The sequence below is a fragment of the Cynocephalus volans genome, chromosome 2 (genome assembly GCF_027409185.1).
Source record: "Cynocephalus volans isolate mCynVol1 chromosome 2, mCynVol1.pri, whole genome shotgun sequence".
In the NCBI taxonomy this organism is placed as follows: domain Eukaryota; kingdom Metazoa; phylum Chordata; class Mammalia; order Dermoptera; family Cynocephalidae; genus Cynocephalus; species Cynocephalus volans.
This window is the reverse complement of record NC_084461.1, coordinates 33,685,684-33,711,686: the sequence shown is the minus strand read 5'-3', so window position 1 is coordinate 33,711,686 and position 26,003 is coordinate 33,685,684. Positions and strand designations below refer to the sequence as shown.

Here is a 26,003-nt window from a genome sequence, read left to right as displayed (position 1 = left end):
AGATAAATAAGGTATAGTACCTATTTTCATGGAGCTTAAAATCTAATAAAAGAAGGCGGATGTATACACCAAGAAATATATATGTACCAGGTGTAGTGAGGACACATAGTACACCTGACCTGTTGTTACTAGACAGGTAAGTGAAGCTGTGGCATCAGAGAAGGCTTTGTAGAGGTGACTTGAACTGGTAATGAATTGCTATTCATCAGTTATACAAGCAAGGGTTGATGAAATATTGTGAGCAAAAGCAGAAAGGTACCAAATGGCAGAGAGTGTTTGTGGAACCATATCAGCATCACTTGGAGATAGAAGTTTGGGACTGGGCTCTAAGACATCTGGCAGTAGAATTAGGTAGGGGGCAGATAGGGAGGGATGGAAAGCATTGTTTGCTATGTCAAGTGATTGGGATTTTATCCTATAAGCAGGCAGTAGGGAACTGTATTAGTCCATTTTCTGTTGCTTGTAACAGATTACCTGAAACTGGGTAATGTATAAAGAATGAAATTTATTTCTGACAGTTTTGGAGGCTGAGAAGTCCATGATCCAGGGGGCACATCTGGTGAGGGCCTTCTTCTTGGTGGGAACCCCCTGCAGAGTCCCATGGCAACACAGGGTATTACGTGGCAAGCATCACATGAGCAAGAGAGTTAATGTGCTCACTTGCTTTCCTTAAGCCATCAGAACCACTCCCCGATAACCCATTAAACCATTAATGCTTTATTCCGTGAATGGATTAATCCATTCACGAGAGCATGGTCCTCACCATCCAATCACTTCTTAATCACCTTTCAGGTACCATAATTGGATTTCCCACCCTCTTAACACCATTACAATGCGGGTCAAGCTTCGGCGAGTTTTGGGAGGACATTCAGTCGACAGCAGGAACCATTGAAGAATTTTAAGCTGTGAAGTGATATGATCAGACATGCTGGCAGTAGTGTAGAGGGTAGATTGAAAAGGATAAGACTGGGAACAGAGAGACCAGTTGGGTCACAGTGGTTGCAAACCTGTCTGCTCATTAGAATCATCTTGGAAACTTGTTAAAAATGCAAACTCCTGGGCCCCATTTCCCTGAGATTCTGGTTTTAAGTAGGCCTGTATTCTGGTTTTAAGGAATCTGTATTATTAACAAGCATCATAAATTACTCTTGTGCTGCTAGCTCTATACAAAGTCTGCTGATGGGTGTTTGAGATCCACTGAATACCCATAGCAAGAATAATACAAGTATACCTGAACTTTAGCAGTAGGAATGGAGAGAATATAATAGGACTTAGAGATTGATAGGCTCTGGGAAGGTGAAGAAGACAACAGAGATTTACAGTGGTATCCAGATTTCAGCCTGGGTAAGTGGTGGAGCCATTTCCAAACTAAAGAAGAGGAAGTGTGTATGTGTGCACATGTGCGTGCATGCTGGGGGAGGGGTACACAATGGTTTCTATCAGGGACGTATTAATTTTGGTAGTATACATCTTTCTAGGAACTTCTTAAGGGACCCTTTTATGCTTCTGAGGTAGGTCTGAGCTGGAGGTACAAATTTTGGAGTCATCAGTTTGGAGGAGGTTGAAATCATAATAGCACAGGCAGGCAGTCACCCAAAGAGAGCACATAGAGTGAAAAAAGAAGAGGGTAAAGGAGAGAATCCTGTGGGGTACATTGCTTTTAAGGACGAGGGAGGATTCAAAAACAAGGCTTCAAAACAAACAGTCTGAGGTAGTAAGAGACTCAGGAGAAAGCTAGCTAGGAGCAGTTTCAAGAAGAAATTTCCAAAGATTTGGGTCCATTAGACAATTTGACGGCTGTGCATGTCAAGATCACCCTGGATACTTGTTTCAAAATATATTTGCTAGCCTTACTGAATCTGTGGGAGAGGCAGAGGTGGCTTGGCATTTTGAAAAAGTTCCCAAAATTTCTGATAGAGATCCCCTTTCAGCCCAAGCCTTTTAGGACTGGAAGGTCTGAACTATGTCTTTTGCTTGTTTAATGGTCGTATTTGCTCTCTTATTTTTGGATTCTAAGTAATAAAGTTACACTTATATAACTAAAGATTTCCCAGTAGAGTGGTTATAAATAATTGTAGCACAGGCTTGGGAGACAACTTCAAAGGAAGAGTTCTAAAAGCATTTGCTCAAAGTTCATAAGTATTTAGTCTTCCAAGAAGACTATTTTGAAGGACATATCATTAATTTAAATGATAGGTTTGGTATAGTTTCCCTATTATAATATAAACGTTTATATGTAAATATATAACATTTGCCTGAGTTAAGGAAACAGCTGTAGGCCTAGAAGAGGCAGAGGGATGCTGTGGACAAGCATTAACCTAGAAGCTTTGGATATCTGTGTTAAAATCCATGTTCTGCCACTGAGAAAGTAACTGAATCTCTCTTGGCCTTGTTCCCTCATCTTTAAAAGGTTTTGTCTAGATGGTAGTTAAGGTTCCTCCCCGTTATAAAATTATATCACACTATTTTCCTGTACCTCTTAAAAGGTTAAATCAGTTAAACTACAAGTAAGTAAAAATATCCTCCTCTTTATCGATCCCTCGCTCATATTGGATTTAATCACATTTCTTTCATTTTTTCATTTAATTTCATTAATGCAAATGTTTAAAATTTACATAAAAATTGTTTATGGTATTTTTAAATTATCAAAGTATAAAATTTATAACAGTTGCTTCACTGTGTTTTTGTACAGGTTGAACCAGTGGATCACATTGAATTGTCTTCTGGCCCTGAATTTGAAAGAATACTACCTTCAAAAACAATTAGAATTTCTGAAGAAGGTTTGTGGCAGGGCCTGTTGCAGGGGCTGGGTCTGAAGCTTTTTGTGGTTGACCTGAGTGAATAATTAGCTTTTTGGAGTTCCAGAACTAGGAATAGTTTTCATATGTGAGCTGAAGCAATTAGTTCCTCAATTTCTAGATTAGGATTATATTTGTAATAATGTAATTAGCTCCCACCACAAGGCCATTTTCTTCTGAGAAGCCAATAACCTCCTCTAACTTTTATACCAGATTGGGGGCGATGTGGCCTGGATGTTAGTTTTTGTGGATTCCAAGCCATTGGGCACACACTGCTGAGAATTGCAGAGAGCTTTGTGTTGAGGTTGCTGTTTGTCTGTGGTCATCTGCAATTTGAGGTTCTGATGAAATGGCCCAGCGGTGGTGAGGTATTAAGCTTTCTCGTTTCTTATTTGAAAGAGTGAAATGAAGGTAGTTATGTTTTCACTTTCTACTGTGTCTATAGTTTATATCTGCATTCTCTTTCTCATTCAGTCTTGTCAGTGTTTAGCCTTTTCAAAAAACTAGGCTTTGGTTGGTTCTTTCTGTTGTTTCTTAATTTTCTTTTTCATCAGTTTCTGTTCTTTTATTATTCTATTTTGGGAGGGAATAACTTGTTTTTACCCAACTTCGTTCTTTCTTGTTTTCTAATATGCATTTGAGGCTGAACATATTCCTGCACAGACCTAGACAGAGTGTTGATATGTACCATCATCTGGTGGTGTTCAGGTCTTCATAGTTTATATAATTTGTATTACACTTTCTTTAGCTCATAAAAGGAGTTTTTAGCTTCTAATATTAAAGAGTTTGGACTCTGTTTTTGTGGTTGATGTCCATTTTCATTGTATTGTGATTAAATGATATGTATGATATTAATTCTCAGATATTTGTTAAAATTTCCTTTTGGCCTAGTGAATTTTTGTAAATGCTCTACATACATTATATAGTGCTCTACATACATTATATATAGTGAATTTTTGTAAATGCTCTACATACATTTGAAGAGAATAAACATTTTCTTTTGGTTGTATGTAGGGTATGTATATGTATATCTCCATTTAGTCAAGTTTCTAAATTATATTGTCTGGATTTTCTGTATTCTTTCTGATTATTTAGTCTGCTTGAAGTATGTTTCAACGGTGAGTTAGAAATTGCCCACAATGATTCTAAAATTGTTTATTTTTTATTATAAATCTAGTACAGTTGAGGCTGTAAGATGATTATAGTTCAGTATTATATTTTTGGTTGAATTATGTTCCTTTTATCATTAAGTAATCACCCTCTTTGTCTTCAGTAAAGCCTTTTGAATTATTATAGTCAATTTCATCTAATATTAACATTACTACCCCTTTGTTCTTTTGCCTGGTATATCTTTATTGTCACTTTTTCTTTTTTATCATGGAAAATTTCTAACATATTTCAATAGAAGACAGAGTAGTATAATAAACCTTTATGTACCCCAACGACCACCTTGAATAATTCTCAACTCATGGTCAGTCCCTTATTATCTGTACACCCACCCACTCTTCTCATCTCTTCCTGGATTATTTTGAAGCAAAACCCAGACAGCACATTATTTTATCCATAAATATTGTATATGTATCTTTAAAAGATGAGGTCCCTTTCATAGGCATACAAATATTGTCACTCCTTTAAAAAAATCTTAATATTTTCACATCATTTGAATCAGAGTTCAAATGACGCCAGTTTTCTGTTTTAAAAAAATTACTTGTTCTAGTTAGAATCCAGGGAAGGCCTGTACATGGCCATTGGTTGATGGCTTTTATGTTTCTTTTAACTTCTGGGTTCCTCTTCTATCTCCTTTTTTCCCCTTGCAGTTTTTTTGTTGAAAAAACCAGAATGTTTGTCCTGAAGTGTTTTTCAGTCTAAATTTTGCTAATTGAGTCTCTGTGGTGTCATGTAATGTGTTCCTCTCTCCTGTGTATTTCCTGTAAATTGGACACCCCTTTACTTTCAAGCCATGTGATTATATTGCAGTTGAGTCCAGCATATAACTAGATTTCATTCCTTTAAATAGACAACCTGTTTTTTTAACCATTAAGTATAATCAGTGTGCATTTATTGTGTTTACTGATATGTTTGTGTTTATTTCAAAAATCTTATTTTTTGTTTCCTATTTACCATGGGTTTTTGTGTTGCTTTACTTTTTGTCCCTCTTTCTTGCCCTTTTTTGGACTCTCCCCATCTATTGGTTCAGAAATTGTATTTGATTTTAAATTTTTTAGTGTTTCTTCTTGAATTTTCAACACTCATAGTTGAGTTAAAATTTAAGGTGAATATATCTACCTCCCAAACAATATAAGGACTTTAGAGCTTTTAACACTGATCTGCTCTGTCCATGTTCTCTGATACTGTTTTCTAACATCTTATATCTACTGGGTTTTTAAGCCACCTATTTAGTCACCCTTGTCTTTTATTTTTTATAGTCATTGCCCATTTAAGATTTATCAACATGTTTGTCAGTTTCTTTGCCCACAATTACTTATTTTTTAAATTTATAATTTAAATATTGTAAGTATGTAAGCAGCAATGTGTAAAACCGAGACACAGGTTTCATGAAATCACTTCTACCTCTTACTACTTGACATTCTTTGCTATTGTTGTCCACAGTTGCTTCTTGCATCCACTTCTTCTTTAAGCATTCGGTCTCCTTCTTCCTTCCTTTAATAGTCCTTTCATCTAGAGTCCGTGAGTGGTAAATTCTCCCAGTCTTTGAAAATAGCTTTAGTTTCTCTAGAATTCTTACGTGATAGCTTACAGCTGAGTACAGAATTCTAGGATGATCATTTTTTTTCCCTCAGCATTTTAAAGATATTATTCCATTACCTACTGTCATCTGTAATTGCTGAGTTTACACTACCTATGTGCTGTCAGTCTAATTGCTCCTCTTCTTTTTTGTGTGTGTGACCGGTAAGGGGATCGCAACCCTTGGCTTGGTGTTGCCCGCACTGCACTCAGCCAGTGAGTGCACCGGCCATTCCTATATAGGATCCGAACCCGCGGTGGGAGCGTCGCCGCGCTCCCAGCGCCGCACTCTCCCAAGTGCGCCATGGGCTCGGCCTTTATTTTGCTTTTTTAATATAATGTGTGTCTAGGTGTGTATTTCTTTTTATTTATCTTCTACTGGAATAGGAATCTTCAGTTTGAAGATTTAACATTGTGGATTTGTTTTTTGTTATCTTTTGTAGTGTTGCTTCTTCCCCATTCTTTCTTTTCTCTCTTCTAAAACACCTGTTAGGTGCATGTTGGGCCTTCTCATGCTGTTGCCTATGTTTTTTAACCACTCCTTCATAATTTCAACCTCTTTATCTCTCAGTGGTGTACTCAGGGTGATTTCCTCAGGTCTGTTTTCTAGTTTACTAATTCTCTTTTCTGCTATGTCTTCTTTACTGTTTCATCTATTTGTTATGATTTTAATTTTCAGTGACTACATTTTTAATATCTAAAAGTTCTACTTATTTCTTTTTCAGTTCTATTTGTTCTTTGGATATCCTGTCCTGTTCTTTTATTGTGGTTTCTATGCTTTCTCTATTTAATAATTTTAGTCATATTTTATGACTAACCCTTTCAGATTGTTTTATTTCATGTGTGTGCATTCTCAGTTGTTGAATCTAAGTACTAACTCTCTCATGGTTGGTTGTACCTTTGTGTGATTTGTAATTTTTTTTTCATAGGCTTATCTTTATTGGGGGTTCTTCTAGGCTGTATATGTTTGTGTTCAGAGTGATTTTGCACTTCTTGCTGTCACTGAAGTAGAAAAAAATTGGGGGACAAATTTTAATATAAATATCTTGGTTTGGAGTTGCTGTGCTACATAGACATCATAAATACAGACCTTACACCTGCTGTGGCAAGCCAGGGACTTTGATTTCTGAGTTGACTTTCATTTTTTTCCCAACCACTGTCTGGGTAGATAGAAAACTTCTTTGCTGTTTCTCCAGAACACAGATTTTCTTATCTCCATTTTATTGACAGAGCTGCCCTTAAGTGCTTTAGGCCTTATGAATGTAGCTCAGTTCCCTTCATTGCAATCTGCAGACACCACATCTCCTATTCCTTTGTGGACTATCCCAGCAATATTGTCCATTTATTGCTCCAGCTTTGAGTTCTTTCTTTCTTTTCTGGCACCAAGAGATTTCTCTGTTTAGAGTGGTTGTGTATTAAACTTTTTTTTTTTAAATTTAGCATTTCTGTTTTTATAGCAGGGCAAGGGCTTGTGCAGTTTAGCTTAATCTGCCATGTTTTATGAAGTTGATAATAAATTTAATTGTTCTTTTACTATGGGAGAGTTTTAATTTTAAATTTAATATTAAATTAATTATACAGTAGAAAGCTGTCAAGATAAAATGTTGCAAACATCTAATATATCTGTATTGCCATGTCTAATATATCTGTGTTGCCACGTGGAAGTGTTAGCAATTGTTACATCTTTTCCATTTGATTTTTTTTTTCTACCTACTGTTTTCTGAATTAGTGTGTTTCCTTACTCATATGGATGAGGAAGATCAAAGTGACAAAGAGGAGACTTCTGAAGCTGTATTTTCAGTAAAAGAAAATGATTCTAATCAGAAAACCTGTGTGTTTCCTTCTGCCAGTTCAGCTGTCAGCCTTTCCAGTGACCAGAATACAACTTCTCCTGGTATTCTTCTTCACTTTTTTCATTTACACACACTCTTATTTTCCATTATCATGTTATTGAACAGTATTTACTGTAAATATAGTTATGATGGGTTGTGAAATCATTTTGAAATATTTATTTCAGGGGAAGGAAAGTTAAAACTGTGCCATTCACATGAAGAGCTGTGTTGTCACCTTCACAAGATATGCTGCAATCATGTATCATAGCTCTGTGTAACCTATTAATGTTAAATAGATAGCAGCTGGAGTCATTACAATATTTGATTTTTACAAAAATTGAGAAATTCAAACTCTGCCAATTATGAGAACTTTGAATTTTAATTTGAAAACAAAATAATTAAAAAAATAATAGCTATCATTTTTTGAGCCTCTACCATGTGCCAGATATCACCATTTTATATTTATGGACTTTGGTTTAAACCTGACCTGTGAGGTAGATACTCTATTATCCCCATTTTTCATTTGAGGATATTGAGACTTTGAAAGGTTTAGTGCCTCTTTTTGTCTCATTTCCTTTGCAGGTGGTGATTAAAAGTGCTATTCTTTTTTCCTCATGAATTTTGTCATATGAGTAATAGGGCATAGTAAATACAACAGTTCAATCACTGATAGTGGCTTGGAAGTTTTGGGGTTTCTTTTTGCTAGTCAACAAAATGATTTTACTGAGTGTTTGCCCTGTCTTATTACCATTGTTAAGGCAATATAGAAAGTAAAAATGCTATTTTTAAATGGCATTGCTGTTATTTAAATAAAAGAAGAGCTAATAAGAAGCTGACTTTAAATCTTATAATTATTTTCTCTAAGATCTTTCTAGATTCCATGTGTATTTAGTCATCAGTATATGGGGATAGTTATTTCCACTTCACAAAGCCATTGTGAAGGTGGACTATCATATATAAAGCATCTGGCTGAGAATCTGTTTGATTCCTGTAGGTTCTTGGTCACTGGTAACTTTTCCTTTCCCTCCTCTGGGGGAGGATTGACAAATGAGGTTAAACAGGACTCATCTGTGGAGGGTTTCAATTACATCTGAGAAATTTAGACTCTATTTCATTCTTGGGAATCAGTGGAGAATTCTGAGCAGAGAAGGAAAATGAGGTTTTCAGGAAGACTAGAATGGAGACACAGACCAGTTAGTAGGTTATTAAATTAATCTGACCTGTGAAATACTGAGGGCCTAGGCAGTGTTGTGGGAAAGGAAAAGAAGAAACAAAAGACATTCTAAATAAGTAACTGAGGTTATTCGGTGACTAAGTGGATAAAAGAGGGAGAAGGAGAAAATGAATGGCTGTTAAGTGTTGCAAGACTGCAGGAACAAGGTCTGATGTTAAACTCTAGAGCATTTGAGACCAAATGTAACAGTTTATGCTAGGACAGATGAGTGGCCATATTTAGGATACAGTTTTAGATGAAGTAGAGCTTAGATGGGAGTTTTAGGCTTGAAAAACTAGATGAAAGAGCCTTTCACCTAATTATATAGTTAAGACTATGAGAGTGCATTTGTTTTCTGCAAGAAAGAAGGAAAAAGGGAAAATGCCAAGGACAACCTGTGAAATGTCACCCATTAGAGAGCAAGAGGATCTTCCCCAGTGGGTGAAACAGGTGAGCAGATACTGGTGAAGAGATTTTCAGGAAAAAGAGAATGGCCAGTAGTTTCATCAGCCATCAGAAAACCAAGAATACTGAGATTTAAGGACTTCCGGTGTAGTATCAGTAGTAGAGGAGGCAGGTTGGGAACAACGACAGGCTCAAGAAGCTATAAATATAGACTAAAGAATTCTGACAGTGAAAGGAAGTAGAAAAATTGGACAATATAAGGGAAATGAAGTCAAAGATCATTTCAGGATGGGGATACAAGTTCTTTAATGTTTAAAGAAGAAGAAAAGAAGGTAGTGGGGAAAAAGAAATTAAAAGTACCAGGTTAAGGAGATGATTTGTGTAGGATTATACTAGCTTCTTAACTTAGGATGCAAGAAAAAAGGAGAAACGTCAATAAATGGCATAACACATATAAAGATGGATAAGTTAAAAATCTTTAGTATTCAATGTATGATTATAAATTTAGAAAGAAATCATATTATTATTTTTTAACAAAGAGCAGAATTTAGATGCCCTAATAGGTGTTCACTCTAAAGTTGGCATCTTGGAAAGATGTATTGTCATTTCCTTCCTTTAATGATTAAAAATAGCTTAGATTCTTTTTTTGCAATCTTGTGCCTTTCTTTGCACATTTTTCTAAGTATTCTTAATAGTGGTAAATAATTTAATTATTGAGGGTGGGTTTAATTTTTGGTACCAGTCATGTTATTCAGAGGCACTTCTGGTAAACGAAGTTATGATCAGACTGAATGCCACTGTCTGGAATTAAAAATAAAGAATTGTGGTTATTAAGGAATAAAGCTGATTGATTGTGTTTAGTAAATTGTCTAAGGCAGTCCCAAAGGATGAGTTCCAAAAACAGTTTAAAAATGAAGGAAGGATAGAATCTCTCTTTGTAACTACTTTTAAAGGTATTTTTCTGCTCTTGGATAAAATAAATCAGTTTCATTTCTTAATAGTCACATCTTTTATCTCTGATTAATCTATACTTTCAATTATCATTTTTTTCCTTTCAGTAGTTGAGACTTTTCTTAACTGAGTTTGAAGATCTTTGTCAGGGACCAAAGGCCCTAAATTCTATCATGTAAGAGTTTAAACATGACCTGCTTAGTTAAATTGCATTTGTTATCAGAGTGCTCTGGAGTTGTACAAAAGGGTGTGCTCTTTCAGGGACAGTAATTGAGGAGTATTAAACTTGCCCAGGTTTGACCAGGTTTGTAGGTGCTATGGCCATGGGCTAGTGGTCATGGGTCACTAACAGCAGAAGGAGGTCAACCTGTTGCCTACCTATGTTTGGTGGCTGACACTCCCACCTTTAACCTCAGAGGTGACTGTCTTTGACTGATCTCACCTACTTCCCCTTATGCAGCCCAGCCAGTACTGGAAGGGGATCCTTCAAGCTTTCTTCATGCATAGGCCCGCAATCACTGATAGAAAGTGTTTCTATCACAGACCCTCTCTTTTCCAAGTAATATCTTTTTCTCCTGAGCAAAAAAGTTATAAGAAGTAGTACTATTACTATTGCTATAATCTTATTTTTATGTAAAGTATTTCCCTCTTAAATTTAATTAATTGCTATTAAGAACTCACAAATGCCCAGACTCTGAGAACAAAGATAAAATCCTTGATTTGGGGGTTAATAAACAGAACATTATCTGCTCAATAAAGCAAGATTATTTTGTATTAAAAACATGTGGATGTATAGCTTTTAGGGGCAGGTTTGATTTATCTTAGTCTAATAAAATCTTAAGGAAAATTTTTTAAATAAGAGATGTCAGAATGCTCTTTCTTATGCTAACTCAGTTCTCTTTCAGAATTAAACATATAGAAGATTGAATAGATTAAGTGTTTTGCTTTAAAGATATGTATTTAATATGGGACAAGGCTTAAAAATCATTCTTTGGGTCATGTTCTTTCAAGTAAATTTCTTCTTGGATTTAAATTAGATATTTTCCAAAATTCATTACTTTCAAATCACCAGAGGTGGGTATTTTTTGTTTTTTTAATAAAGTAAATTGTACTCCAAATCTCCAAACTGTGTACTAAGCGAAGAAGAGTTGTGCCTCCTGAAGTCTATTATACAGAGTGCTTGGAATAGAAAAGTAATAATTTTAAAATGTAGACAATATTCACTACCAAATAGTGTATTTAGAGCAGGAGAAATATGCTTTACATATATATCTTTAAACCAATTTGGAGGTTTAAAAATATTTCAATTTATGGTTATATAATTTCTAAATCGGATTAAAAATTGAAAGTAAAAAAAAACCTGAACATTTTTATTAATAATATGTTTCTTTTTTAAAGGTGTGAATAACAGTGATGAATTATTTGAGAGGTAAATATCTTAAGAGTTAATTCATGATTTTACTTAAAGTTGGGCATAAATTGTGTTCTGGAAATTTTGTCATTCATAAAAGGGTACTTCAAAAAGTTCATGGAAGGATTTGTATTATCATTTAATTTTTCCATGAACTTTTTGAAGTGCCCTCATATCTATGTAAACGTTTCCACTACACATCCCTTCGTGGCTTAAAGGAATACAATAAATTCCCATGGGAATGGGTGTTTTAGGAAGCTGAGGATTGTTATATCCCTTATTGTTTTAGCACAGGTGATTAGAATACAATAGACTATGTTTACTGCATTTTCTTTTACTAAATATGTATTAAATTTCAGCAGGCAGGACCTGTAGAGGTTTCCTCCAGGGCCTTATGTTTACTTTTTTTTTAGAGCACCCACCAAGTCATCAATCACTATTATTATTATTATTATTATTATTTTTTGACCGGTAAGGTGATTGTAACCCTTGGCTAGGTGCTGTCTGCACCACACCCAGCCAGTGAGCGCACTGGCTATCTGCATGTAGGATCTGAACCTGCGGCCTCAGTGCTACCAGAGCCGCACTCTCCTGAGTGAGCCACGGGGCTTGCCCCAAGTCATTAATTATTGATGATAGGCCTTTTCTACTGAAAAATACTGGAATTACAGAAATAGAAGGAAGAGTAGATGTATGATTATCATTTTGCGTTCATTTATGCTCTTGGAAGGAATAGTTTTTATATGTTCATTTTTGCTTAATGTAAATAAGTTGTAGATACTGATTTATATTTCTCAAATTACATATGCAAATGAAGTGTTTCAGTAGATCCACTCCAGATGACTGGATTGACTGATATTGCAGACATTATTGATGACCTTATAACTAAAGGTGGAGTTTCCAGTGAAGAGCTTGGCTTAACAGAACAACAAGCCAGGAGTATCTCCAGGTAATCATTGAATAATTCTTTTTTTTGGGCACCTGGCCTGTCTGGGCATTCAAACCCTTGACCTTGGTGTGAATAATTCATTTTCAACCCATTTAAAATGTTTCTGGCTCAAGAATGCTAAAAAATTGGTCATATTTTAGTAAGATTTTTATAAAATAAATTTGAAGCTTAGAATAGATTTTTTTCTTCATAAATATGTTTTGTGATGTGTATACGTCATCCTTCCTTTCCTTTAGCAGTATATATAGACTGGTTTATTTAACTAATACAGCACATCTGTATCCTGTGAGTTTTCCTAAGTTCTTATCACTTTAAGTACAATATACATTAAATCCTAATTAATGATTTAGTTCATGGTACTTTAAGTATTAACCCTTAGAATACATTTTAAATATCCTTTCCTTGGAAAATTATGTCAAAATATTTTTGACATAAAAATATTTGCAACTTGCAACTCTTCCTGAGTCAAGAACTGGTTCTTCATATAATGAAGGCTGATTTTCCTACTAATTCTTCGAGATACGAGGCTAAAGTTCATGGAAAAATCAAACTGAGAGATAATATGAATCTTTCTATGAACTTTTTGAAGTGTACTTGTACATCTACCTCTTGGCTTGCTCATATAAAATGGATAACCTTATGAATAGCAGCTATACTTTATTTCCTAGTTCGATTCTACTTGTTACCGTGAAAATACAGTGTATTATAACTGAACTTTCAAGGCTGTTACCAGAACCAAAAGGAAAAAAAAAAAGTCTATTTCTATTTAATTATTGGAATTTATTTGTATTGTATTTATGCCCTTATATCAAGACCATGTAAACCCTAACTTCCTAAATTAACACATTTCGTTATCTTTAATTGTTCCTTTTTCAAGTTAATGATCATGTTATCAATACTCTATTAAATGTCAAGAATTAGGATGAGTAAAATATGGTTTCTATCCTTAGAGATAGACCTGTAAGACCAAGTTATGTCAATATGCTACGGGAGCTCAGGAGAAGAAAGTTAGTCAAAAAAGGCAGCTTCACCAATTCTGGTATTTGAGCTGTATCTCAAAGGATCAGTAGAAATTCACATGGCTGATAACTGGAGGAAAGGATATTCTAGATTCTAGGCAGTGAGAATATACACAGAGGTGGGATGGGTAGTGAAGGGCAAAGAGTTAGATGTGGCTTGAGTTTGTCTGTTCGAAGGGGAGAGTGGGGCTCGCTGGATGTAGTGACCAGAGACCCTCACTGAGTTCAACTTACGTGCACGTGGTAGGGGAGCCAGCAAAGGTTTTAAACTAGAAATGGGAGAGAGTTGGAAGAGTTACTTCAGTAGACTAGAGATGAGATGGATCAGAATGGAGGGTTTGGGGTAACACTGGAAGCTGTCGGGGGTTAAGAGTGACAGCTTTTCTACCTTCCATGACCGAGTTGATTGTGATTTCTTTAGCAAGAAAGAGAATGTAGTTTTAGAATTAAGGTGCCAGGAGAACATTCAGATGGTAGTATTCATTGGTGTGTTAGTTTTAGATCCTCCGAGAAGCAGGTGCCAAGACGGGTTTTAGATGAGCAAGAGATTTTGTTGGAGAAATACCTGTGAGGGAAGGAGGGTAGGAGCCATAAAAGATGGCGACAGCTATCACACTGCAGTGCTGTTGTGGATGTGCCCCTTGTGGGGGGTCCCCAAGATCACCCCCAGTTTCAGTGATTCACTAGGTAGACTCACACAACTCAGCATATAGTCATATTTATGGCTGTAATTTATTACAGCAAAATTATAATTTATAATTTATTCAAAGCAAAAATCAGTTAAGGGAAAATACACATGGGGTGAATTCCAGGAGAAACCAGGCAGAGACTTCCAAGAATCCTTTCCCAGTGGAGTCATACACAGCCCATGTAATTCCTCTAGCAATAAGACGTGACGTGTGAATTGTTGTCTTACAAGGCAAGCTGATGTGAGACGCAGAGTCCAGGGTTTTATTGGGGGGTACTGCTGGCTAGACTCCCAGAAGGAAAGCAGGTGTTCAGAATAAACCACATTGTTTGTGTCTGTGACTCACTTTCCATTTAGGATGTCTTCACATGGGTAAGCATCTGCCCCCAATCCCCATCTTGCTCTGCCTGTTTTCTTGGACCACTCCTAGTACATCTTGCGTTAGTTCAGATCCTCCCAGAAGCAGAAGTCAAGATGAGATTAGATGTAAAAGAGATTCATTGGGGAAATGCCTATGAGTGGAATAGGGGGAAAACACTAGAAGTGGGGGAAAGCATCAGACCACAATGCAGGTCTGAGCCCTCCCTGAGAAGGAAAGAGTGTTGGGGTGATAGTTCCAGAGCGCAGTGCAGTTCTAAGAACGTTCCAGCCAGGTCAGTGGTAAGACATCATGCCAGTCATCCACAGAGTTATTGGTGTCTTGCAGGTATGGGCCAGCCACAGCATCCCTGCCATGCTTAGTTATTAACTTGGGCCAGACCACGGGAAGTGTGGCATAGGCCTGAACATGGGATTAAGTACAGAAGGGCAGCAGCTTGGAAGTCACCTCAGTATTATAAGTTTTGGATGTGATTAAAACAGTCCAGGGAATCGGTTATAGATAAAGAAGACCAAAATGGAACGTTTAAGACATTAATTTTGAAGTGGTGAGCAGAGATGAAAGGAGCCAATGTAGGAGGCTGTGTGGTGTTTTGAGAGTTAGGAAAAGACCCAGGTGAGAGAGTTTAAAAGAGAAGAGAAAAGAGTTTAAAGCAAATGTTACAGAGAGGTCTTGGTGACCTTTCTGAGACCATTTTCAGTGGATTTTAGGGAACAGATTGGAGCAAGTTGATTAGAGATCATAAGTGTATACTATTCAAGATGGGGCAAAATCTTTCCAAATAAGTAGTATTTAGTTGTGATACTTCTTATCTGCATAACAAAATTAAAAGTAAATGATACCTTGCTTGTTAAATTTCTCAGGATTCAGCATTCTTCTAGCAGACGTCCACAAAGAACTGAGAAGGAGAGAAGAGAGATTCGAGTCTGGATGAAAAGAAAACGAAAAGAAAGAATGGCAGAGTACCTAAATCAGCTGGCTGAGAAGAGAGGGCGAGAACATGACCCTTTCTGCCCCAGAAGCAATCCAGTAAGTCTACAGTGTCGAGGGTAATGGAATTATCTCAGAATATGCATAGTTTTTTTACTGCTAAATAATTCGGTAAAAGGATTAACATTTTTATTTTTTGTTTGGCAGAAAACTCAACATTTTTCTTAATCAGGAAAAGTTAAGAAATTACCTTAATAATAATCGTGTTCTATTGAACTGTCTTAAAATTTTTGTCTCTTCCAGGCTGATTATGGCTCTAGCATTTTATTTTATTTTATTTTATTTATTTTTTATTTTTTTATTTTTTTAATTTTTAAATTTTTTTCCTAATTTTATTTTGTCAATATACAATGTGGTTGATTATTGTGGCCCATTACCGAAACCTCCCTCCCTCCTCCCTCTCTCCCCTCCCTCCCAACACTGTCCTTTCTGTTTGCTTGTCATATCAACTACAAGGAATTATAGTTGTTATGGCTCCCCCCCCCAGTTTTTTTTTGTGTGTGTGTGTGTGTGTGAATTTATTTATTTATTTTTATCTCCCACCAATAAGTGAGAACATGTGGTATTTCTCTTTCTGTGCCTGACTTGTTTCAGTTAATATAATTCTCTCAAGGTCCATCCATGTTGTTGCAAATGGCACTATTTCATTCGTTTTTATAGCTGAGTAGTATTCCATTGTGTAGATGTACCACATTTTCCATATCCACTCATCTGATGATGGACATTTGGGCTGGTTCCAACTCTTGGCTATTGTAAAGAGTGCTGCGATGAACATTGGGGAGCCGGTATACCTTCGACTTGATGATTTCCATTCCTCTGGGTATATTCCCAACAGTGGGATAGCTGGGTCGTATGGTAGATCTATCTGCAATTGTTTGAGGAACCTCCATACCCTTTTCCATAGAGGCTGCACCATTTTGCAGTCCCACCACCAATGTATGAGAGTTCCTTTTTCTCCGCAACCTCGCCAGCATTTATCGTTCAGAGTCTTTTGGATTTTAGCCATCCTAACTGGGGTTAGATGGTATCTCAGTGTGGTTTTGATTTGCATTTCCCGGATGCTGAGTGATGTTGAGCATTTTTTCATATGTCTGTTGGCCATTTGTATATCTTCCATAGAGAAATGCCTACTTAGTTCTTTTGCCCATTTTTTAATTGGGTTGCTTGTTTTCTTCTTGTAAAGTTGTTTGAGTTCATTGTATATTCTGGGTATTAATCCTTTGTCAGATGTATATTTTGCAAATATTTTCTCCCACTCTGTTGGTTGTCTTTTACCTCTGTTAATTGTTTCTTTTGCAGTGCAGAAGCTTTTTAGTTTGATATAATCCCATTTGTTTATTTTTCCTTTGGTTGCCCGTGCTTTTGGGGTCGTATTCATGAAGTCTGTGTCCAGTCCTATTTCCTGAAGTGTCTCTCCTATGTTTTCTTTAAGAAGTTTTATTGTTTCAGGGTTTATATTTAATTCTTTAATCCATTTTGAGTAGACTTTAGTGTATGGTGAAAGGTGTGGGTCTAGTTTCATTCTCCTGCATATTGATGTCCAGTTCTCCCATCACCATTTGCTAAAGAGGCAGTCTCTTCCCCAGTGTATAGGCTTGGTGCCTTTGTCAAAGATCAGATAGCTGTAGGTGTATGGGTTGATTTCTGGATTCTCTATTCTATTCCATTGGTCAGTCTGTCTGTTTTTATGCCAGTACCATACTGTTTTGGTTATTATAGCTTTGTAGTATAGTTTAAAGTCAGGTAGTGTTATGCCTCCAGCTTTTTTTTTTTTTTTGCTCAGCATTGCTTTGGCTATGCGTGGTCTTTTGTTATTCCATATAAATGTCTGGATAGTTCTTTCCATTTCTGAGAAAAATGTCTTTGGAATTATGATGGGGATTGCATTAAATTTGTATATCACTTTGGGTAGTATGGACATTTTCACTATGTTGATTCTTCCAATCCAAGAGCATGGGATATCTTTCCATCTTCTTGTATCCTCTCTAATTTCTCTCAGCAGTGGTTTGTAGTTCTCATTATAGAGATTTTTCACCTCCTTGGTTAACTCAATTCCTAAGTATTTTATTTTTTTGGTGGCTATTGTAAATAGGCAGGCTTTCTTGATTTCTCGTTCTGCATGTTCACTATTGGAGAATAGAAATGCTACTGATTTTTGTGCGTTGATTTTGTATCCTGCTACTGTGCTGAAGTCATTTATCAATTCCAAGAGTTTTTCTGTAGAGGCTTTAGGCTGTTTGATGTATAGGATCATGTCATCTGCAAACAGGGACAGTTTGACTTCATCTTTTCCAATCTGGATGCCCTTTATTTCCTTCTCTTCTCTGATTACTCTGGCTAGTACTTCCAACACTATGTTGAATAGGAGTGGTGAGCGTGGGCATCCTTGTCTAGTTCCTGTTCTTAAAAGAAAAGCTTTCAGCTTTTCCCCGTTCAGGATGATATTGGTGGTGGGTTTATCATATATGGCTTTGATTATGTTGAGATACTTTCCGTCTATACCTAACTTATAGGGGGTCTTTGTCATGAATGAGTGTTGAATTTTATCAAATGCTTTTTCAGCATCTATAGAGATGATTATATGGTCCTTGTGTTTGATTTTATTAATATGGTGTATCACATTTATTGATTTGCGTATGTTGAACCAACCTTGCATCCCTGGGATGAATCCCACTTAATCGTGGTGAATAATTTTACATATGTGTTGCTGTATTCTGTTTGCTAGTATTTTAGTGAGGATTTTTGCATCTATATTCATCAAGGATATCGGCCTGTAGTTTTCTTTTCTGGTTATATCTTTACCTGGTTTTGGTATCAGGATGATGTTTGCTTCATAGAAAGAGTTCAGGAGACTTGTGTCTGTTTCAATCTTTTGGAATAGTTTGTAAAGAATCAGTGTCAATTCTTCTTTGAATGTTTGGTAAAATTCTGCTGTGAATCCATCTGGTCCTGGGCTTTTCTTTGTTGTGAGCTTTCTGATAACAGCTTCAATCTCCTTTATTGTTACTAGTCTGTTCAGATTTTCTACATCTTCATGGCTCAGTTTTGGGAGCTTGGGTGTGTCCAGAAATTTATCCATTTCCTCCAGATTTTCAAATTTGTTGGCGTATAGTTGTTTATAGTAGTCTCGAATGATTCCTTGTATTTCAGATGAATTAGTTGTAATATCACCTTTTTCATTTCTAATTTTTGTTATTTGAGTCTTCTCTCTTCTTTTTTTTGTTAGCCATGCTAATGGTTTGTCAATTTTATTTATCTTTTCAAAAGACCAACTTTTTGATTCATTGATCTTTTGAATTGTTTTTTGGTTTTCAATTTCATTCAGTTCTGCTCTGATCTTAATGATTTCTTTCCGTCTGCTAACTTTAGGTTTGGATTGTTCTTGTTTTTCTAGTTCTTTAAGGTGAAGTGTTAGGTTGTTCACTTGCCATCTTTCCGTTCTTCTGAGGTGAGCATTTAATGCAATAAATTTCCCCCTTAATACTGCTTTTGCAGTATCCCACAGGTTTTGGTATGATGTATCATTATTTTCATTAGTTTCAATAAATTTTTTGATTTCCTGCTTGATTTCTTCTTGGACCCATATGTCATTAAGTAGAATGCTGTTTAATTTCCATGTGTTTGTATAGTTTCCAGTGCTTTGTTTTTTATTAATTTCTAGTCTTAATCCATTGTGGTCTGAGAAAATACATAGGCTAATTCCAATTTTTTTTGAATTTATTGAGACTTGATTTATGACCTAATATGTGATCTGTCCTGGAGAATGATCCATGTGCTGATGAGAAGAATGAATATTCTGAGGTTGTTGGATGGAATGTTCTGTAGATATCTGCCAATTCCAATTGGTCTAGAGTATTGTTTAGAACTTGTGTTTCTCTACTGATTCTTTGCCTAGATGATCTGTCCAATATTGACAGTGGGGTGTTCAGGTCCCCTGCTATTATGGTATTAGTGTCTATTTCCTTCTTTAGATCTAATAGAGTTTGTTTTATAAATCTGGCTGCTCCAACATTGGGTGCGTACATATTTATGATTGTTATGTCTTCTTGATGGATCAGTCCTTTTATCATTATGTAGTGTCCCTCATTGTCTCTTTTTATGGTTTTTAGTTTAAAGTCTACTTTGTCAGATACAAGCTTAGCTACTCCAGCTCGTTTTTCTTTTCTGTTTGCATGGTAAATCTTTTTCCATCCTTTCACTCTTAGTCTATGTGAATCTTTATGGGTGAGGTGGGTCTCTTGAAGGCAGCATATAGTTGGGTACTCGTTTTTAATCCATTCAGCCAGTCTGTGTCTTTTGATTGGGGAATTTAAGCCTTTTACATTAAGAGTTGTTATTGAAAGGTGTTGATTTATTCCTAGCATTTTGTTGATTGTTTTTTGGTTGTCTTAGGTGTCTTTTGTTCCTTGCTTTCTGATTTACTGTTTGTTTTCTGTGTTTGTTGGTTCCTTAGGTTGTAGATAGCCTTTTTGTTTGTTTGTTTACTCTTCATGAATGCCATTTTTATTATACTAGTGGATATTGATTTTTCTTGGGTTTTTATGGCAGTGGTAGTTATTTTTCAGGAACCAAACCCAATACTCTCTTGAGAATTTCTTGTAAGGGTGGTCATGTGGTGGTGAACTCCGGCAGTTTTTGTTTGTCTGAGAAATATACTATTTGCCCTTCATTTCGGAAGGATAGCCTTGCAGGGTAGAGTATTCTTGGCTGACAATCTCTGTCTTTTAGTATTTTGAATATATCATCCCATTCCTTTCTGGCTTTTAGGGTTTGTGATCAAAAGTCTGATGTTAGCCTGATTGGGGCTCCCTTATAGGTGATTTGACGCTTCTCTCTTGCAGCTTTTAAGATTCTCTCTTTGTCTTTGAGTTTTGCCAATTTGACTATAACATGTCTTGGAGAAGACCTTTTTGGGTTGAATACATTTGGAGGTCGTTGAGCTTCCTGGATCTGAAGATCTGTGATTTTTCCTATACCTGGGAAGTTTTCTGCCAGTATTTTTTGAATATGTTTTCAATGCAATCTCCGTTTTCCTCCCCTTCTGGAATACCCATGACTCGGATATTTGAGCACTTGAGGTTGTCTGATATCTCTCTCAGATTTTCTTCAATGGGTTTGATTCTTTTTTCTTTTTTTTTTTGTCTGCTTCTGTTATTTCAAACAGCCCATCTTCAAGTTCAGAGGTTCTCTCTTCAACTTCCACAAGCCTGTTGGTTAAGCTCTCCGTTGTGTTTTTTATTTCGCTGAATAACTTCTTCAGTTTGTCAAGTTCTGCTACTTTTTTTTTCAGGGCATTGATTTCCTTGTACATTTCCTCTTTCAGGTCCTGTATACTTTTCCTCATTTCATCATGATGTCTAGCTGAGTTTTCTTGTATCACATTCAGTTTTCTTAGAATTATCACTCGAAATTCCTTGTCAGTCATTTCAAGGGCTTCTTGTTCTATAGGATCTAGAGCTTGAGATTTATTAACTTTTGGTGGTGTACTTTCTTGATTTTTCATATTTCTGGTATCTTTTCTTTGATGTTTATTCATTGTGGCAGGGGGTTTCACAGTCCACAGGTTTGACACTATTGACTGACTAAGATGTTGCTGTAGTTGCCATTTTGGTATCGCTACCTCAATGACTCCCTGTTCCGTGCGCTCTGGTCCAGGCTGCTGGGATGCGCCGGGGCACCGCAGAGCGTGTGGTCTCTGCAAAGCTTCCCTTTCCCCTGCAGGATGTCTCCCTGCTCTGTGCGCGCTAGGCCGGGCTTAGGATGGAGCCGGGTGGCGGTGGTGAAGCCTATGTGCTGCTGGATTGCGCGGCAGCAGCGTGGACCCTGCGGAGTTCCTGCCTCCCCTGCCGGACATCTCCCCGCTCTGTGTGCATTGGGCTGGGCTGGGAATGAAGCTGGGGGGTGGCAGTGAAGCCTACCTGTTGGATCACGCAGTGGCGGCCCCGCAGGGCGTGTGGTCTCTGTGGAGCTTCTGCCTCTCCCGCTGGACGTCTCCCTGTCTAGGCCGCGGGTTGATTTGCTTCCAGCTCCAGGAACGGGCTGGTGGGGGCGGGGGGTCAGAAGCCGTGGTCACCGTTGCAGCCCGGGGTGACACACGCCGGCTCAGGCCTCCATGTTTCCTTTACCTTTCTCCCGAGTGGGGAAGACATGCGGCCCTCAGAAGCCTCAGAGGGGGCGTCTCCGTAAACCCCTCACCTCCTCAGCAGACACTTCCCGGGGCGTCAGGCTCCCTGCACTAGGAAAGGAGCACTGGGTCTCCGAGTCGCGACCGCCACAGCTCCCTCAGGTGCGCCCAGCGGCCCGGTGTACGCGCGCTGGCGCCTCGTCGCTTAGCAAGTTGTGAAGCTGTCCAGTCTGGCCTACAAATCAATTCCCCCCTGGCTCTAGCATTTTAATGAAATGAGGAGATTGAGTGATTGAGTGACTGACCAATTGGAGTTGTTTCTTTAATTTTCAATGAGAGTCCATGGCAGTTGAACAACTGACTGTGTGTGTAGTAAAGCCGTTTGTAAAACTCAATTTTCTATCTTAAGAGTAATCTACAAATAATACAAAGAAAAATTATGGTCCAATCTTGTACCAACACAACAATGAGGGTGTGTGTGTGTGTGTGTGTGTGTGTGTGTGTGTGTGTGTGTGTGTGTGTGTGTGTGTGTGTGTGTGTGTGTGTGTGTGTGTGTGTGTGTGTGTGTGCGTGTGTGTGTGTGTTGTTTTTTCAACTGCCTTTCAAACTGTGAGCATTTATTTACTGAGCCCTGTACTGAGCCCTGAATATAATCATGGCTAGGTCAGGAGTATTTTTCTTCAAAAGGTGATACTAGGCATTATCACTTTGATAGTCACATTACTGCAAAAATTACAATTAGATCACAGTTTATCTTTTCCTTTATAATCTGATGTAAAATATTATGGCATTTTATTTTTTCAACAACATTAGGTGAACAAATTCTGTAAGTGGATTTTCCAGATAAGGCTGTCCCATTTAAACACGAAATGGTGCAAAAGTAGGTGAACCGTTGTTTTAAGTGTATAATTTACTTACCTGTCTCTGCTGAAAAGAGTATAATTGGTATCAGTATAACAGTTTCTTGATAGCTCTGAGAACGTAGTAATGAGCTTCAGAGCTGCTGAGGTACACGACCAGCATCCTAAACTGCGTGCGCACACACGCGCGTGCGTTCTGAAATCCCCTTCCGTCTCAGCCACGTAAATACCCAAGATAGTTAGAATTTTGTCTACATTTAGAATAAATTAACTCGGGAGGTATAAGGTCTGTTTAGTTCATAGACTTTTTGACATTTTGTTCAAGATCACAAACACTTGTTTATTTTTAGCTTCTTTTTGGGTAAAGGTATGGGATTAGTGAGGAGTTAAATGTAATTAAACGTGTCACTTGAATTCTATAAGAAATCAGTAAGACTAATTTATTAGTGACTACTTCTCTACAGGACCTTGATAAAGTGAATTTACTTCTGGGTGCCTGTTTTTATATATATAATTGTGTCTAAAGAGACTTAGCTTTACACGTAACTAACAATAATTCTTAATATTCTGGAATAAGATGTATATGAGGGTACTTGAAAAAGTCCATAGAATGATTTTTATTATCTTTTTTTCATATTTTTAAATTCTGTTTTTCTGTATATCTTTTGAAGTACCCTCATATGTCTGACATTTGTCAGTTTGCCTTCTGATGCATAAATTTTGAGGAGTTTACAAGTCATACGGAACTCACTGCAGTAGGTTTCTGGTAAATATTTTAAAATATCAAAATGATGATTTTAAATGTCTGACTCATTTCTGCCTTATCAGCCAAGCTCTTGGTGAGATTAATCACAAGATTCTTTTCATTAGCATATTCAACATTACATAATGTAATCATTTTTTGTGGCCCTTTACCAATTTCTCAGTAAATCCCCCTTCCCCTCCCCCTTTCCCACCTCTGATAACCTCAGTTCTGTTCTCTCCTTTTGAAAGTTCAATGTATTATTGTGAATGTTGTAACTTTCTATTTTATTTTATTTATTTATTTTAGCTCCCACTTATGAATGGGGACATGTGGAATTTTTCCCTCTGTGCCTGGCTTATTTCATTTAGCATAATTTTCTCTAAGTTCATCCATGTTGCTGCAAATGGCAGAATTTCATTCTCTTTTATGGCAGAGTAGTATTACATTGAGTATACATACCACACTTTCCTTGTCTAGTCACCTATTGATGGATATTTAGGTTGGTTCCAGTTCTTGGCTATTGTAAATAGAGCTGCAGTAAACATGAGAGTGCATGTATTTGTACAACATGATACTTTCCATTCTTTTGAGTAAAAACTCAGTAGTGGGATTTCTGGGTCATATGGCACTTCTGTCTGTAGTTGTTTGATAAACTTCCTTACTGTTTTCCATAATGGTTGTACTAATTTACAGTCCCACTAACAGTGTAGAAGGGTTCCTCTTCCTCCATGTCCTTGCCAGCATTTGTTATTCTCTGTCTTTTTGATAATAGCAAGTCTAACGGGGGTTAGGTGATATATCTCAATGTGGTTTTGATTTGCATTTCTCTGATGATTAGTAATGTTGAGCGTTTTTCATGTGTCTATTGGCCATTTTGTATATCGTCCTTTGAGAAGTGCCTATTCATCTCCTTTGCCCATTTTTTAATCAGTCTTTTTTTTTTTTTTTTTACTGTGAAGTTGTTTGAGTTCCTTATATATTCTGGATATTAATCACTTGTTGGATGTATAGTTTGCAAATATTTTCTCCTATTCTGTAGGTTATCTTTGCTCTGTTAATTGTTTCTTTTACTGTACAGAAGCATTTTAGTTTGATATAATCCCCTTTGTTTTTCCTTTTGTTGCCTGTGCTTCTGGGGTCTGATTCATAAAGTCTTTGCCCAGTCCTACTTCCCGAAGTGTTTCCCCTATATTTTCTTTTAGTACTTTCATAGTTTCAGGTTTTATATTTAAGTCTTTAATCCATTTTGAGTTGATTTTGGTATATGGTGAGAAGTACAGGTCTAGTTTCATTCTTCTACTTATGGATGTCCAGTTTTCCCAGCATCACTTATTGAAGAGGCAGTCTTTTCCCCATTGTACGTTCCTGGTACCTTTGTGGAAGATCAGTTGGCTGTTAAGTATGTGGGTTGATTTCTGGGTTCTCTGTTCTGTTCCATTGGTCTGTGTGTCTGTTTTTATGTTGGTACCATGCTATTTTGGTTACTGTGGCTTTGTAGTAGTATAACTTGAAGTCAGGAAGTGTAATGCCTCCAGCTTTATTTTTTTTGCTTAGGATTGCTTTGTCTGTTTGGGGTCTTTTGTTGTTCCATGTGAATGTTAGGATTTTTTTTTTTCTATTTCTGTGAAGAATGTCATTGGTATTTTAATGGGGATTACATTGAATCTGTAGACTGCTTTAGGTAGTGTGGACGTTTTCACAGTGTTGACTCTTCCAATCCAAGAGCATGGAATGTCTTTCCCTCTTTTTGTGTCCTCTTTAATTTCCTTCAGCAGTGATTTGTCGTTCTTATCATAGAGATTTTTCATCTCCTAATCAACAGATTGAGTACAAAGTATAGGTGTTTCTATTCCTAAAATATTTCTATTTTCCATTTTAAGTGCAGCTAATAAGGTTCTCCCCTTTGAGAAAATATATCAATTTAACTAGTAAAATGGATTTTGTATTCCATTTATTAAATTGGATTTTACTTTAATTACATGTTGTTTTAGTTTAACATTTTCCTGTTTTGTGATAGGGTAGGAAGTTCATCGAATATGACAGTATTTTATACTGTTTCCTAAATAGCAGAATTATGTCTAATGGTTTGATTATTTGGACAATAACAAACTAATGATATATAATAACAATAACAAACTAATGATGTTTCTTGTACAGTTTTACATGACTTCAAGGGAGATAAGACTGAGACAAAAGATGAAGCATGAAAAAGACAGGTGAGTTTGGTAGCTGCACCCTGAGCATTCTCTCTAGCTTGCTCATTTTAGGCATAGATAATGCCTTAGGAATTCTGTTTTTCACAATAGTTTCTTTTTTTGTCAATAAACAAAAAATTATGGGAGATACCCCTGCAAGGAAAATAATTAGACTCACAAGGCTTCATAGGAATTTGCTTTCAAATATTATTTGTTTCATTCAGTTTTTATGATTTTTACATTTCTGCTGTTCTCTCTTTCCCATATGTATGGACATTTGGGAAATACCCCAAGACCATAACTACAAATACCTTTAATAATACTGCCTAATGGTTTTCAGAAATCTGATGAACAGAAAGATCTGCAAAGCATTGAAAAAAGCAAATGCTAGATGGTCTTCAAGCACTATATTTCCTCTAGAAATATGAACTGAAATTGTCTCTTTTAGTAAATGATATTTAATTCTTTGTCTAAAGATTGCTGCTCTCTGACCACTATAGTCGTCGAATCTCACAGGCATACAGTCTGATGAATGAACTGTTATCTGAATCAGTACAACTACCAGCAACTGCACAGAAATCATTGCCTAACAAACCCAGCACTGCTCAGTCTTCCAGATGGCAATGCAGCCCTTCTCCAAGAGGGTAAGACAAGGTTTAGCATGTCATTTGGCAAGATAACGTCAGGCCTTATAAGAAG

At 36.8% G+C, this 26,003-nt stretch overlaps 1 protein-coding gene across 1 annotated transcript in view; it reads left to right on the top strand.

Annotated features, from left to right (window-relative positions):
- Positions 1-26,003, top strand: part of CPLANE1 (ciliogenesis and planar polarity effector complex subunit 1) — a 117,015-nt gene that overhangs the window by 73,772 nt on the left and 17,240 nt on the right. The window contains 7 exon segments of the mRNA XM_063086134.1: positions 2,693-2,780; positions 7,273-7,437; positions 11,343-11,373; positions 12,173-12,304; positions 15,254-15,419; positions 25,267-25,325; positions 25,781-25,948. Of these exon segments, the coding sequence (XP_062942204.1) occupies positions 2,693-2,780; positions 7,273-7,437; positions 11,343-11,373; positions 12,173-12,304; positions 15,254-15,419; positions 25,267-25,325; positions 25,781-25,948 (809 nt within the window).